The 14,500-nt window shown below is 51.8% G+C and overlaps 1 protein-coding gene across 10 annotated transcripts in view; it reads left to right on the top strand.

The window, feature by feature from the left end:
• Nucleotides 1-14,500, top strand: part of LOC105483388 (sidekick cell adhesion molecule 1) — a 960,109-nt gene that overhangs the window by 923,835 nt on the left and 21,774 nt on the right. For 8 of the 10 annotated variants that reach the window (XM_071095417.1, XM_071095415.1, XM_071095423.1 and 5 more), the window contains 4 exons: nt 1,505-1,669; nt 5,741-5,884; nt 9,865-9,985; nt 13,792-13,921. In XM_071095417.1, coding sequence (XP_070951518.1) covers nt 1,505-1,669; nt 5,741-5,884; nt 9,865-9,985; nt 13,792-13,921 — 560 coding nt within the window. The remainder of the gene's footprint in view (nt 1-1,504; nt 1,670-5,740; nt 5,885-9,864; nt 9,986-13,791; nt 13,922-14,500) is intronic. The other 2 variants (XM_071095418.1, XM_071095416.1) reach the window with 1 other exon arrangement.

The following is a 14,500-nucleotide window of genomic DNA, read 5'->3' as shown; positions in this document are numbered from 1 at the left end:
TCAAATCTCATTCGTGTCTACTCCTCGTTAACCTGTGACTGTAAGGACTTAGTCGGTGCAAATTCTAAATCCTCTGCAAATACAGACTGATACAATAGCAATTTTCTGCCTGTTTACTGTTGGGCTAATCCATCTGAGCGTACCCGGTGATTGCAGGTGGGTGATAAGGTTGGTTTCCGGAGCAGTCTCAGTGCCCATAAGGCAGTCAGCACGGGTACACACATATCCAAATGGGTTTTCCCTCACCAGATTTCCTGCTTTGTAAAAGGTCTCATACCTGAGCCTAGAAAAACAAATACAGTTCATGAAGGATTGCTACTTCAAATGAACATTTTGACCTCTGAGCCTACTTTTTTACCAAACAACCTCCTTAGAATTAAATTTATATTTTATTTCACAAACACACGTGCAGCACTTACTATGTGTGAGGCACTGTCCTGAGCACTTCATAAATATTAACTTATTTAATCCTTGAAGCAAATCTATGACGAAGATGCCTTTGTTATCACCATTCTACAGGCAAGGGTCAGAGAGGTTCCGTTCTTTGTCTAAAGTCACACAGCTAATTGAATTGCTGGGGCCAGGCTTGGCAAAGAGGCTGTCTAGCTCCAGGCTCCATCAGCCCTTTCTGCCCTGATGTTATAGTGTCATAAGTTTTTTATTTCTTTTTTTCCTTTTTTCTTTTTATGTTGTAATGTGAAGTCATAACAATTGCAAAGTTCTTTTTTTGTTTGTTTTTTGAGATAGGGTCTCACTGTGTTGCCCAGGCTGGAGTGCAATGGCACAATCTCAGCTCACTGCAACCTCAACCTCCCAGGCTCAAGCCATCCTCCTGCTTCAGCCTCTTGAGTAGCTGGGACCACAGGTGCCTGCCACCATGCCTGGCTAATTTTTAAAATTGTGCGTATATATGATGTCTCCCTGTGTTGCCCAGGCCGGTCTCGAGCTCTGGGCTCAAGCAGTCCTGTAACCTCAGCCTCTCAAAGTACTGGGATTACAGGCATGAGCCACCATGCCCAGCTCGCCATGGTTTTTTATGACAGATCTCACTGATCACATTTCTTTTGCTCTGTGGCTGGAGAGATGCCTCAGAACCCGACTCATGTGCCTCTAACTTCCTCTCTATGTCTGATTTTAATTTTAAGTTTATTAATGGCTTTAATTTCAAGTGTATTCATGTTTTCCTATATGTGAGGTTTCCATACATACATGTATTTTACTGTGGTGAGATACACATAACCTAACATTTCCCACTGTGACCATTTCAAGTTCAGTAGCATTGAGCACACCGACACTGTTCTGCAACCAGCACACCATTCGTCTCCAGAGCACTCTTTGACTTGCAAAACTGAGACTCCATCCCCATTCAGCACTCATTCTGCATCCAGTGCCTCTGATGCCTCATCCAGGTCGCCACAAGCCGACCCACCGGGCAGGTGCGTGGGGCTCACACCTGGGAGTTCGAACTCCTAACTCTGCCCTCGCCTCCCCATCCCTCTTGCAGATGAAGGCTTATGGGACATGTTTGTGAAGGACATCCCACGGAGTGCCACATCCTACACCCTCAGCCTGGATAAGCTCCGGCAAGGCGTGACTTACGAGTTCCGGGTGGTGGCTGTGAACGAGGTGGGCTACGGGGAGCCCAGCAGCCCCTCCACGGCCGTGTCAGGTAGGCCCTCCCAGGGAGGTCTGTCTTCTTCTGAAGGACTAGAGGGAGAAATGGAGTCAAGGGGGACGAAGGGGACATGAACTTGCTGCTTTAGGTGTCTCCAGCTCGGTTGAGGTTCTGCTCAGAGAATATGCAGGCGGGGAGAGCAGTGTCAGTCTCCAACACCTCCCCAGTGCCACCCATCCTCCTGGGCAGCTCCCTGCTGCCCTCTGGCAGGACCCCAGGCCCTGGAGCCTCCCCCAGCACCACCAGCAAGGTCCCTTATGGGCTCTGTGTCCACGCTGTGCTCCAGCAATTCCTAATGTGTTTCCTCGTAGTTTTTAAAATCAGAGACACATGCAAGTGTCAGAGGCGTGAGCGTGAGTCACGCAGTGTCCCCTCTGCGGCAAAGGCATTCCCAAGGAAAGCAGAGCCCCGAGCCCCTCTATTAGCTGGTGCGTCCTTGCCGGGGAGCACATGTGATTTTGGAGGGACAAGAACCACCCCGGCAGCCATGGGGGAGCCCACGAGTGCCTGACAAGAGGTCATGTCTTCCCGGGGCCTCCCAGAGAGCCAGCGGAGGGGCTGGGGACAGTAGCTGCTCTGGGCACAAGGCGAGCAGTATCGCCGTCCCTGAGGATGGCGTGCAGGTGGAGGTACTGCCGCTCCCGGGCTGGGCGTTTCTTTGCGTGCTCGTCACTGTGAGGTGCTGCAGGCTCCAGAGGCCACCCTGGGTCCAGGACCAGGTCTGCTCTCGGGGGAGTGGCAGAGAAGGCCAGGGCAGGGCTTCCTCCCCCAGGGCAGCCGTGTTAGATGACAGATGTGTCTGCAGTCAGCAGTCATGGCAGGGGTTATGACCCACAGGGCGGGGGCCGTGACCTTGCCTGGGAATCAGGAAGGTGCCCGAAGCCTGCCACAGGGGAAGGGACACCTGCAGGAGGCAGAAGGTGGTGGAGAAAAAGTCCTGGTCATTGAAGAGCCGTGGGTGGGGGAGCTGGAGAGGGAGGGGCAGCAAAGCTGGTCCGTGGTCATGCCCCCCCGACCCCCCATGTGCCTAGGGACTGAACACTGGCTGTGCCTTAGGGTTGCTTGAGAAAGTTAAACACACACCCTCGCTGTCCCCTCACCCCAGACAGTGACTTCCGTGGCTCCAGGCATGACTTTCTTCACCACACGGTGATTCCGTTGTGCAGACCGGCTGCGAGCCAGGGCACTGGGGGTTCAGAGAGGGCTGGGCTGCATTTGAGGAGAGGGGCTCTCAGCAGCACGAAGGGCAGGGAGGCCTCGGGGTCGGGGCAGCAGAGCCTCGGCCAGAAGCCCCGGCAGGGCCAGCTCCATTGGTCCTCCTCCTGGGATCAGGAAGAAGCTGTTCCTCTCCTCTGCGTTAGAGCTGCTTGAGCTACTGACCGCACTTGTTGAAACTGAACTTAGCCTTCGTCCTTTGTATGCTATGGGTTTGGAGGAAGGACCCTGTGCTCGCCTGTGGGTGAGCGTGGGCCCTAAGCCTGGTACGCTGGCCTGGGAACATGCTTGAATTCCGGGGTCACTCTGTGAGAGGGGCTGTGAGAAAGGGACCCAGAGAACCCCCTGATTTTTTTTTTTTTTTTTTTGAGATGGAGTCTCGCTCTGTCTCCCAGGATGGAGTGCAATGACACGATCTTGGCTCACTGCAACCTCCGCCTCCCGGGTTCAAGTGATTCTCCTGCCTCAGCTCCCAAGCAGCTGGGATTATAAGCATGTGCCACCACGCCCAGTTAATTTTTGTATTTTTAGTAGAGATGGGGTTTCACCCTGTTGGACAGGCTGGTCTCGAGCTCCTGATCTCAAGTGATCCGCCTGCCTTGGCCTCCCAAAGTGCTGGGATTACAGGAGTGAGTCACGGTGCCTGGCTGATCACTTAATTTTTTAATGAGTAAGATTTAGAAAAAGCACAGATTTCTCATTTCCCTAATTTTCACTATGAATATTTTAAATGTACCCCAAAGTAGAGAGAATGAAGAACCCCCAGCACCCCTCATCCCAATTCAGGGATCCAAGATTTGCTGCATGAGCTTTACCTGTAGAAATGGATACAGAGCAGTTCTACATGCCGGTTCCTCATGCAGAGCATGCACTCTGACCCCACTTCCCGGGGCCTGTGGCTCAGGCGTCTCTGACACTCCATCGCACGCAGAGCTGGCCTTGCTGTGAGCTGGACCGCACTGAGCTCATCGCATCCTTCAGGGAAGCCAGCAACCATCACCTGCTGGCATCAGGACCAGGCCAGGCCCGGCAGCTGGGACGTCCTGCCCCATGTGAGAGTCGTCCAGAGCAGCCCAGCCTTTCTTTCCTGCCAGGTGCTAGGGCCAGGCCCACTCCGGGCCACTTGGCCGGTGGTGTCAGTGTGGCATCTGTCAGACTTGCTGTTGGAGTACTGAATGCACAGCCCGCAAACCCACTTCTGTCTTTTGGATTTAAAGCACCATCACCTCCTAAGGAGCCCTGTGAACCTGCCTTAACCAAAGCCGATTCCCTGCTTTTCTTCCTGGTGTGCACACATCCCCTATTCGTGAGATATAGGATAGAAGCTTCGGCTGGCTGTGTTTGGAAGGGTTCTGGCTGCTGGGGGCCAACACTTGGGCTTTGCCTGTAAGAGGCTTTGTGTTCTGAGGGCCTTCCAGTGCCACAGAACCCACTCCCCTTCCCGGCCCATAGAAGGCCCTGAATGGGACGCCGGGACCACCCAGCACCCATCAAGATACAATTGCCCGCTTTTCTGTTCTTAGCGAGCAGAATGAGACAGAAGGAAGAAGAGCATCCTTCAAAGCTGCCTTTAAATGCATTTTTTTCCATTCATTTCTCAGAAACACATCTAAAGAGAGGTCCAGTCATTCAGCTCGGTTTTGCTAGAGGCAGAAAATAAATAAAACACAGCCCCAGGCTTTAGGGGTTTGTGGTCTGCGAAGGGGCCAACAGGTAGAGAAATACACACAGTGCGTGTTTCCAGTGGGGGCTTCTGCACACATGCAGTCGGCAGGGGCAGGTCCTGGGGTGCTTTGTGGTTTCAGGGTTCACCCCGCGGCTGATGGGAACCACTGAGGATTTTAACAGGGGGGCAACTGATTTCTCTCTGAGGAAGATCTCTCTCAGGTGATGTAAAGGATGAATCTGAGCAAGACAGGAGGAGGTATAACAGGTGGAATGTGAGTGTCGTGTGCAGGCAGGAGGTGGTGATGGAGAAGGCAGGGGACCTGGAGCCGTCTTCTGGGATGTCCCAGCACCAGGAGAGAGAAGGACGTCCGGGCGCTTTGTTCTATCCTCACTTTAACCCAGACAACGTTTTCGTTTGCTGGCTTGCTTGTTTTGTGGAGGCAGGGTCTTGTTCTGTCACCCAGGCTGGAGTGCAGTGGTGTGATCGTGGCTCACTACAGCCTCTACCTCCTGGGCTCAAGCGATCCTCCCATCTCAGCCTCCTGAGTAGCTGGGACCACAGGTGTGCCACCACACCTAGCTAATATTTTTAATGTTTTGTAGAGAAAGGAGCCTTGCTATGTTGCCCAGGCTGGTCTTGAACTCTTGGGCTTAAGCAATCCTCCCACCTCAGCCTTCCACAGTGCTGGGACTTCAGGCACATGCCTCTGTGCCTGGCTGGTTTTTGTTTGTTTGTTTGTTTGTTTTGTCTTTTGTTTGTTTGTGTTTTTAGAGATGGGATCTCGCTACATAGCACCGGATCAGGCAGTGTTTTTAAACGGATGAAAATAGGAGAGAGCAAGTAGGAAGGGCAGTTTTAGTGGGCACGGTCGGGGCAAGGGCAAAGATACTGAAGTCTCCAGGGCAGGGGCGGCTTGGAGGACAGAGGAGCCCTGAGCCTGATTCCACAGAAAAGGTGGCAGATGGGGGCTGCTGAATTCCCAAAGCCTGCTGAGGACCATGGGAGCCTCCTGAGCTTGTCCCATGGGAAAAGTCCACCGGCCCGGCTGGACAATGGTTTCCTCTCACCTGTAACCGGGAGTTATCCACCCCAGCCTTCCCCGCCGCCCACGTGGCCCACGGGAGGTGATTGCAGCTGGAGTGTCTGCCCCACATCACTGTGTGTCCGTATCTTTTCCGCAGCTCAAGTGGAAGCCCCGTTCTACGAGGAGTGGTGGTTTCTCCTGGTGATGGCTCTGTCCAGCCTGATCGTCATCCTGCTGGTGGTGTTCGCCCTCGTCCTGCACGGGCAGAATAAGAAGTACAAGAACTGCAGCACAGGTGCAGGTCCGGCCCCTTCCTCGCATGTCCCACGATGCTACTCAGCCAAAACACAACGTTCGTTCTCTCATGGATCTGCCGGGCCAGTGTCCGCTTTTCCATTTCATTTGCCTGTAGGTGCTGAGAGAGACGCAATAGGTTTTCTTTCTGGGGGCAGCCAGGCACAGCCCAGGGAGCGCTCTACGCCTCGGGACCCAGATGCTGACCCTGCCTGCCCTCAGATTAGCTATATGTCTTGGATAAGGGTGTATGAGTCATCCAGCCTCAGAGATCCCCACTCTGTACCTTTGTTCAAATGCAATTGCTTTTTTTTTTTTTTTTTTTCTTTTGAGACAGTCTCACTCTGTCACCCAAGTTGGAGTGCAGTGGCACAATCTCGGCTCACAGCAACCTTCGTCTCCAGGATTCAAGTGATTCTCCTGCCTCAGCCTCCTGAGGAGCTGGAATTATAGGCACCCGCCACCACGCCTGGCTAATTTTTGTATTTGTAGTAGAGACAGGGTTTCACCATGTTGGCCAGGCCTGGTCTCGAACTCCTGACCTCAGGTGATCTGCCCGCCTCAGCCTCCCAAAGTGTTGAGACTACAGACGTGAGCCATCACGCCCGGTCTAATCACATTTTTTAATACTATTAGAAAGCCAGGTGTGTCTGGGCATGGTGGCTTATGCCTGTAATCCTAGCACTTTGGGAGGCTGAGGCTGAGGATCACCTGGGCCTGGGAGATCCAGGTTGCAGTAAGCCATGATCACACCACTGTACTCAGCCTGGGCAACAAAGCAAGATCCTGTCTCTTTTTTTTTTTTTTTTAAATTTGAGACAGTTTCGCTCTTGTTGCCCAGGCTGGAATGCAGTGGCCCAATCTCGGCTCACCGCAACCTCCTCCTTCCAGGTTCAAGCAATTCTCCTGCCTCAGCCTCCCCAGTAGCTGAGATTACAGGCATGCACCTCCACGCCTGGCTAATTCTGTATTTTTAGTAGAGACGGGGTTTCTCCATGGTGGTCAGGCTGGCCTCGAACTCCTGACCTCAGGTGATCCAACCACCTCAGCCTCCTGAAGTACTGGAATTACAGGTGTGAGCTGCCATGCCCTGCTGAGATCCTGTCTCTTATTAAAAAAAAGTATAAAGTGTTAAACAGGTAGCATATTGTACTATGCAATATTATAAACACAGTGACTGGGGCACACCTCAGATGTTGATGTTTTGCTGTGGCTCACAGACTATCACGGAAGCATCTCCATGGCATAGTTCTTCTCACCCACTGCAGCTTGAACCTCGCCTATGTCTGTGGCCCACCTCTGAGACCTCTGAGGCCCAGAGCAGAGCTGTGTCTCCAGCAGAGCAGGCATTCAGTTAATAAGCATTTATTGCTGAATGAATCACTATCATTAGAGAAAGGAACAAATGAACATAGGGTAAAGCCAACCACAGAGAGCACAGACCTTGTAACTCCATTTACATGAAGGCCAGGAATACCCACAGTGAATGGAAGTTTCCAGGTTTGCCTGTTGGTGGAGAGGTATAAACAGGGAAGATGCATGAGAGCACCTCACAGGTGCTAAACATGCTCTGTCTCTCCACGTGGACGGTGGTTACATTCACAATCATAAAGCATCATTCTACCACTTAAGATTAGCATAGCTTGTGCATTTGATTATCCTCAATTTTAAAAACCTCATCATTATCAATGAGGCCACTTCTCTGGATAACCAGAATGTAACTGAGTGCTAGACCGCAGCCTGTGTCTTGTTTCTTAAATAGAGACGGGGTTCGCCATGTTGGCCAGGCTGGTCTCGAACCCCAGGGCTCAAGTGATCCTCCCACCTCAGCCTCCCAAAGTGCTGGGATTACAGGAGTGAGCCACGCACGGCACCTGGCCTATGGCCTGTTTTGATCCCACAGAGCATCTACCAGAGCTGTAGCTGAGCCCAAGCACGTGGTCACTTCTGTGATATCGCCACTACCACTGGGCCAGACCTCCTCCTGAGCCCAGCTCATTCGTTGGAGGTTTTCCCATCCACTGGGTCTTCTCTTTTTGGAAAGGCAGATCCCTGATGAGCTATTCTTTAAAAAAAGGAGCTGGCTACATTAGCCCTGTTGGCCAAGGAGCTAGGCAGAGTAGGTTCCTGACCCCGGCCACAAGTCCCACCATCCTTGTGCCAAAGGGGTTAAAAAAACCCAGGCACCTAAAATGCCTCCCTATTTGCTTCTATAATGTTAAGCAATTCATCCCTCCAAGAAAGGATTTATTTTTTTCTGTATAAATTCACTTCTAACAAGTGTTCGTAAATCAGATTTTATTCCTGTGGGATTTACAATGTATGAATGGCGTGTCATTTTCCCGAGTTAATGCTATTACAGAATCCTGTGTCTGGTGCATAGAAAATCTCCCTGCTTTTCACTCTCCTCCTCCATCTGGAAAACAGACTTGAAAACGCAGATCTGACCTGCAGCTTCCCATGCTCAGCCGCACCCTGCAGTATTAACTTAACATCATAATTGAAGCCTGGAAAAAATAATACTTATCTACCAGAATGTCTCCCATCCTGCTCAGGAGACATTGCAAAACTTAAACCTCCGCGGTGACAGCCTCACTCGACACCCCTTCCTGCGTGTGCTCCTTATCCTCCCATCCTCATCTGAATTCCTTTCTGATCTCGGTTTCCACCTGCTCACCACTCGTCATCCCAAATCCCCTCTCCCAGGCAAGCCCATCTTTCATTTTCTGCGCTGTGTTCTTCCGTTACACACAGATAGAGCATTAAGGTTTAAGGCACGTCAAAGGGGGGCCAGGTCCCAGCAGAGAGGAGACTCTTGGGGTTTAGAAATGCCAACACACTTAGCAAATACCTGCCAAGCCCCTGGTATGTGTGTAGGTGCCGTCCTGAGGGCTGGCGGGGCACCGGGGAGCATGGTGGACTTAAGGCTGTACCTCAAAGCAAATATGCGTGAGAAACAGAGGTCACTTTATGTGGTCAGGGAGGTCCTCTCTGGTCTCAGGGCATTTGAGCTGTGATCTGCAGGAAGGGTTAAGAAGCCCGGAAAATACTGGAAGAAGGTGCTTCCAGCAAGAGGGAGAGCCCCGAGAGAGAAACCCGTGTTAGGGAGGGGCTGAGGGGTGGAAGATGATGTGGGGTTTGGCAGGGTGGACAGACCAGGCCAAGCTTGGGGACGGCTTGGAGGCCTTGGACTTTCCTGCAGAATGAGATGGCAAAATCTAGTGGAATTTTTTTTTATGTTGTTTGGTTTTTCAAAACTTTATTCATTTGCTCTCTTAATATATTTTAGAATATGTTTTGCTATATATTTGTAAATTTACTCTTTTTTAAAGTGTACGGTTCAGTGGTGAATGCACAGATATGTGCAGTTGTGACCACAGTCAATTCTAGAACGTTTGTATCACCTCAAAAGGAAGCCCTGTACCCTTTCTTTAGCCGTCACACTCCCATACATTTATTTCTACTTCCTGTTTTGCTAAATGATTATGAATTTTTATTTTATTAAATATTTAATTTCCCTGACTTTTAAAAGGCTTATGCATTCTTGGCCAGGTACAGTGGCTCACGCCTGCAGTCCCAGCGCTTTAAGAGGCCGAGGCAGAAGGTTTGCTTGAGGCCAGGAGTTCGAAACCAGCCTGGGCAATGTAGTGAGACCCCATCTCTACCAAAACAAACAAACAAAAAAGTCCAAAAAAGTTTATGCATTCTGAGTCTATTTTCATAAAACAGTGGCAAGAATACTGGTATTTTGGGATCAGGCAGAACAAACACTGAAATGTTAATATTGTCACTTGGCTCCAACATTGTGATCAATACCTAGCTTTCCTCCCCAGCTCAGCCCTCAGAGGGGCTGAAGCAGGTGTCCCCGACTCTGGGCTCTGCATGCGGCAGGACTCAGGAGCTGCCTCGCTGGCCAGCTCTGGCTCAGTGCGGCTGCGGTGACCACACCAGTAACATATCTGTTGTCACTCTCCTGCTGGGCTTTAGGAAAGGGAATCTCCACCATGGAGGAGTCTGTGACCCGGGACAACGGAGGATTTGCTGCCCTGGAGCTCAGCAGCCGCCACCTCAATGTCAAGAGCACCTTCTCCAAGAAGAACGGGACCAGGTAGGCAGCCAGCGTTGTGCCGCACCCACCCGGAAATCTGAGCTGCCAGGGTTGGGGTGACAGCCCACGCCCACGGGCACCTCCCGCATCCCACCTTGTGGTTCCATGAAGCAAAACCTAACCCACCGCCAAGCGTGATCCCAAACCACCAGGGGCAGCCCTGAGTCTAGGAGGGATGGGGTCGGCAGAGCGGCTGGACATATTTTCAGGGCATCTCTGGAGATTTAGAAAGAGGGCCTCAGGTGTGTGGGAAGGGCCTGGAACACCCAGGGGCTGCCAGGCTGGCCTTCCGTATCAACCGCGGGCACCTTGGATCCTGGCGTTCCTAGTTCACAGAGGTGTCATCTGGGCTGCCACAGGCCCGACTGGGTGTCCTCGAAAGCTAGCCTGGTGCTTGTTGCTGATTTCATTGTTCTTTGTATTCCAAAGTTTTCCCGTGCCGATACACATCGCCATTCCATACACGGATGTGAGTGCAGGCGAGAAGGATTTTCACCACCAAAGCCTCCTTAGCTTATAAACCTTTTCCTAAATCCAGCAGGAAGCAAGGTTTCCCAAACAAGAGAGGGGATGACCTGGGTTTGCCTTTTTGATGTGCAGAGCGCCATCCTCTGATTTGAGAACCCTTGACCAAGGAGAAGAGCCAGGATTGGGGAGGGGTCTTGAGTGTCTGGAAGGAAAAACCCAAACACCTGAGGATGCTTCCTGGAAAACACACACCTCGGGGCCTTCCCGGGGTGCCCCAGCCTTGGGTTGGAGAAGGCTCCTCTCCCTCAACCAGACTCACCTTGGATTACACTCAGTTGCAAGGGCGTGGAAATCACACGTCATCCAGACCCAGACAGACCCCAGGGTTTCCTCTTCCCTTTATTGTTTACAAAGCTGCAGGGGCCAGCAGTGCCTGGAGATTCCCTGGGCCACCCCCGCCCTCCACTGAGTTTGGAAATCTCAGATCACTCGGATGGTGCCAAGGCACGGGCAGGCCTTTTCCCAGCCACTGACGCTCTGCCAGCCCCACAGGTGCCAGTCCAAAGCACCGCAGGCCACTACCCCACGAGGCCTTCCCTAGGGCTGAAGGTGGATGCTGGTGGTGACATCTGGTCACACCTTTCATTTCTTTTGTCTACTGGGAGGCAAGTTTTTCCTGCCATGTAATAGAAACATGAAAAAGCAACCATGTGTAGTTTCAAGGCCAGGAGGAACTTGTCACAGAGAATTTTAAAATATTACATGCCCTGCTCCCTTGCTATAAATCTGTCTTGTTCTGAGAAGAGACACACACAGCCTTGAAGCACATTGCCCAAGAATAGACAGTCGTTCAGTTTGTGAAGTCCATCTGCTTCCTAGGAAAGAGAAACATCATTTGATGATGAGGTTGGAGGTGCTCAGCCCACAAAGACCCAAGGACAAAATAAAATTAAGATGCAAAAGAAAATGGACCCTTCCCTTAGGTTTTTAAATAAGCCATCACCTTTTCAGTCCTAGCAATAGGACCCTGTATTTGTCTGTCCTCACGCTGCTAATAAAGACATACCCAAGACTGGGTAATTTATAAAGGAAAGAGATTTAATGGACTCACAGTTCCACATGGCTGGGGAGACCTCCCAATCATGGTGGAAGGCAAGGAGGAGCAAAGTCAAGTCTTACATGGTGGCAGGCAAAAAGAGAGCTTATGTAGAGGAACTCCCCTTTATAAAATCAACAGATTGTGTGAGACTTATTCACTCTCACAAGAACAGCATGGGAAAAACCTGCCCCCCATGATTCAAGTACCTCCCACCAGGTCCCTCCCACGACACATGGGAATGATGGGAGCCACAACTCAAGATGAGATTTGGGTAGAGACACAGCCAAACCATATCAGACCCCAAATGTGATTGAAGGAAAGGATTCTCTGCTGAGAGGGGAAGTGTCTGGGCAGGGACACCTGAGATTGGTCCCGTAGCATCATCCCCCAAATATCTTAGAAATACAGGCACAGTTGATTTATGTCTCCCCAGTGCACATCTGTGCTTCCAATTTCTTTGTGGGGAAGACACCATTTTAGCTCCTTAGATAAAAAGATTTACCCAAATGTTTAGATAAGAAATGGCATCTTTCCCAAAGTAAATTACCTTTGAGATAGAGAAAGAAAGGCCCTTGGGCCTTCGCGGGGCCTTTCCAGGAGAAACTGAGGCACACCCTGGGGGAGACAACACCCATGGCACAAAACCAGAGGTCTCCATCCCCTCCAGCCTTCCCAGCAGAGTCTCCACCCAAGGCCCAGTTTCCTGGCCTGTAGCCTCTCCTTGCTTGGTCACCCAGCGTTACTTCTCCCATTGAGGGATGAGAAGACACTCCCTATGCAGCCATCATTCAGCTGTGCGCTCACTCCTCGCAGCATGCTGGAGGTCCTGGACGTGGTCCCCTTGAGTGCACAGCTGCCCGTCTAACTGCACACAGACTGCTTTTACTATCAAGTCCCTGCACACCCTTTGGAGGACTAAGAAGCACTCAATCCTGCCTGATTTGAAAACTCAACAATGTTGTACTCAGAGTTTTTCCCCATGTTCTAAGTTCTCTGTCTGAAAAATAGAAGCTGGGCTTTTACTCAGCTCAGATAGTCTCCAGGAAGTGGGGAGCTGAAGAGGGTATTCATTTTCTGTTGCTGCATGACAAATGACCACAAGTTTAGCAGCTTAAACCAACACCTATTTAGCACCACACGGTCTCTCTTGGGCAGGTGTCTGGGCACAGCTCAGCTAGTTCCTCTGCTCACGGCCTTGCATGGGTATAATCCAGGCGTAGATGGGCTGTGTTCTCATCTGGAGGCTCAACTGGGCAAGAATCCTCTTCCAAGCTCATTCAGCCTGCTGGCAGCATGCATTTCCTTGTGGCCGCATGACCGAGGGCCCCAGCCCCTTCTTGGCCCTCCTCTGGAGGCCGCCCTCATGTCCTTAAGGCCACTCATGGTCTCCTGCCATGGGGTCCTCTCCAGAGGCTGCCCTCATGTCCTTGAGGCCACTCATGGTCCCCTGCCATGGGGTCCTCTCCAGAGGCTGTTCACAACATGCTGTTTGCTTCTGCGAGGCCAGCAAGAGCATCTCTGTCTCTGGTTCGCCAAGATGGGGTCTCCTATAATATCATGTGATCATGGGCGTGATGGGAGTAGCTGTGCTTCGCCCATTCCATTTAATGTAACCCAGACTTCAGTCTGCCATGTTCCACTGATTAGAGGCATGTCACAGACCCTTCCCACACTCACAGGATGGGATGATGGGGGTGGGGGCAGTGATGGAACCATCTGAGAATTCCACCAGCCAGAGAGGATGAATGCTGTCCCACCAGACAGGGAGACCAGGCCTGGTGCAAACTTCCCCAATTCCCTCTCATCTGTAGGAGACAATTCCCACTCCTTAGCATGGCAGATCAGACCGTTCCTCATGACTCCATCCTCACCTCTCTCCACCACACTCTCCTGCCTGCATCTGGCAAGCACCCAAGCTCCCTGGCCTCCTATCTGTCCTGACCTCAGGGTGCTCTTTGTATGTGAGTGTGTCACTGCTCCTCCTGGCACAGACCAACTCTTCCCTCATGCCTGCAGGCCTAGCACAGTCTCTATAAGCGACAGGCACAGGTACACAGAGGCTGTTGACTCACCAGATAGCCAGTGCTCAGAATTTTTTGCATCAGTTGCCAGAGTGATGTTAAAGGCTGTGGGCTTCCTCTTAGTCCAACGCAGTAAAGGCCAGATGCCAGGTTAGGAGGCCTCTGGGGGAGGGCGTCTTTTGCCCAGAGGGTAATTGCGGCATGGGTCCTCATCCCAGGTCCCCACCCCGGCCGAGCCCCGGCGGTCTGCACTACTCAGACGAGGACATCTGCAACAAGTACAACGGCGCCGTGCTGACCGAGAGCGTGAGCCTCAAGGAGAAGTCGGCGGACGCGTCAGAATCCGAGGTCAGTGTGGGCGCCTACTTCCGGGCAGTGATCGTCAGCCCCTACTTCTGCAGTGAGACTTCTGCCTCCTCAGGCTGTCTTGTCCTGTTTGAGTCTCACAACATCCCCACAGGCAGAGCCAAGGACAAAAGCCTTCATTTTGCAGATGGAAAAACATGAGAGAGCCCAAGTTCCACCCCACGGCCTGCTCTGGGCCCCGCAGAGCTCACAACAGCCTCAAGCAGTGTAGACACTCCAAGGCTGATTCATGGAGGAGCAGGTTCTGATTCTCAAGTCCGGGAGGTGGCAGTGAGAGATACGCAAGGCTGGCACCCTCTGTGAGGGGTTCCTTGCAGAGCAAAGTGTGGGTGTTGCCTGGGTGCCAGCAGGCTGAGTGTCGGATGGTCGCTTACACCTGGTCCAGCTCATGTAGTCCCGGGGGAAACTGGGCCTAGACCACCTCTTACGGATGGAGCCAGCGGGACTCAGGGAAAATCAGTAACTTGCCCCGTGTGGGCTCCTGACCCGGAAGCCCATTCTCTCTCCATTTCACTTTCAGAGATAAACATAGGTTGCCATAAAACTTGGTGGTCTCTAGAC

This window comes from Macaca nemestrina, chromosome 4 (genome assembly GCF_043159975.1).
Source record: "Macaca nemestrina isolate mMacNem1 chromosome 4, mMacNem.hap1, whole genome shotgun sequence".
NCBI classification, from domain to species: Eukaryota; Metazoa; Chordata; class Mammalia; order Primates; family Cercopithecidae; genus Macaca; species Macaca nemestrina.
Note: the sequence above shows the minus strand (reverse complement) of the source record. Positions and strands in the feature narration are given on the sequence as shown.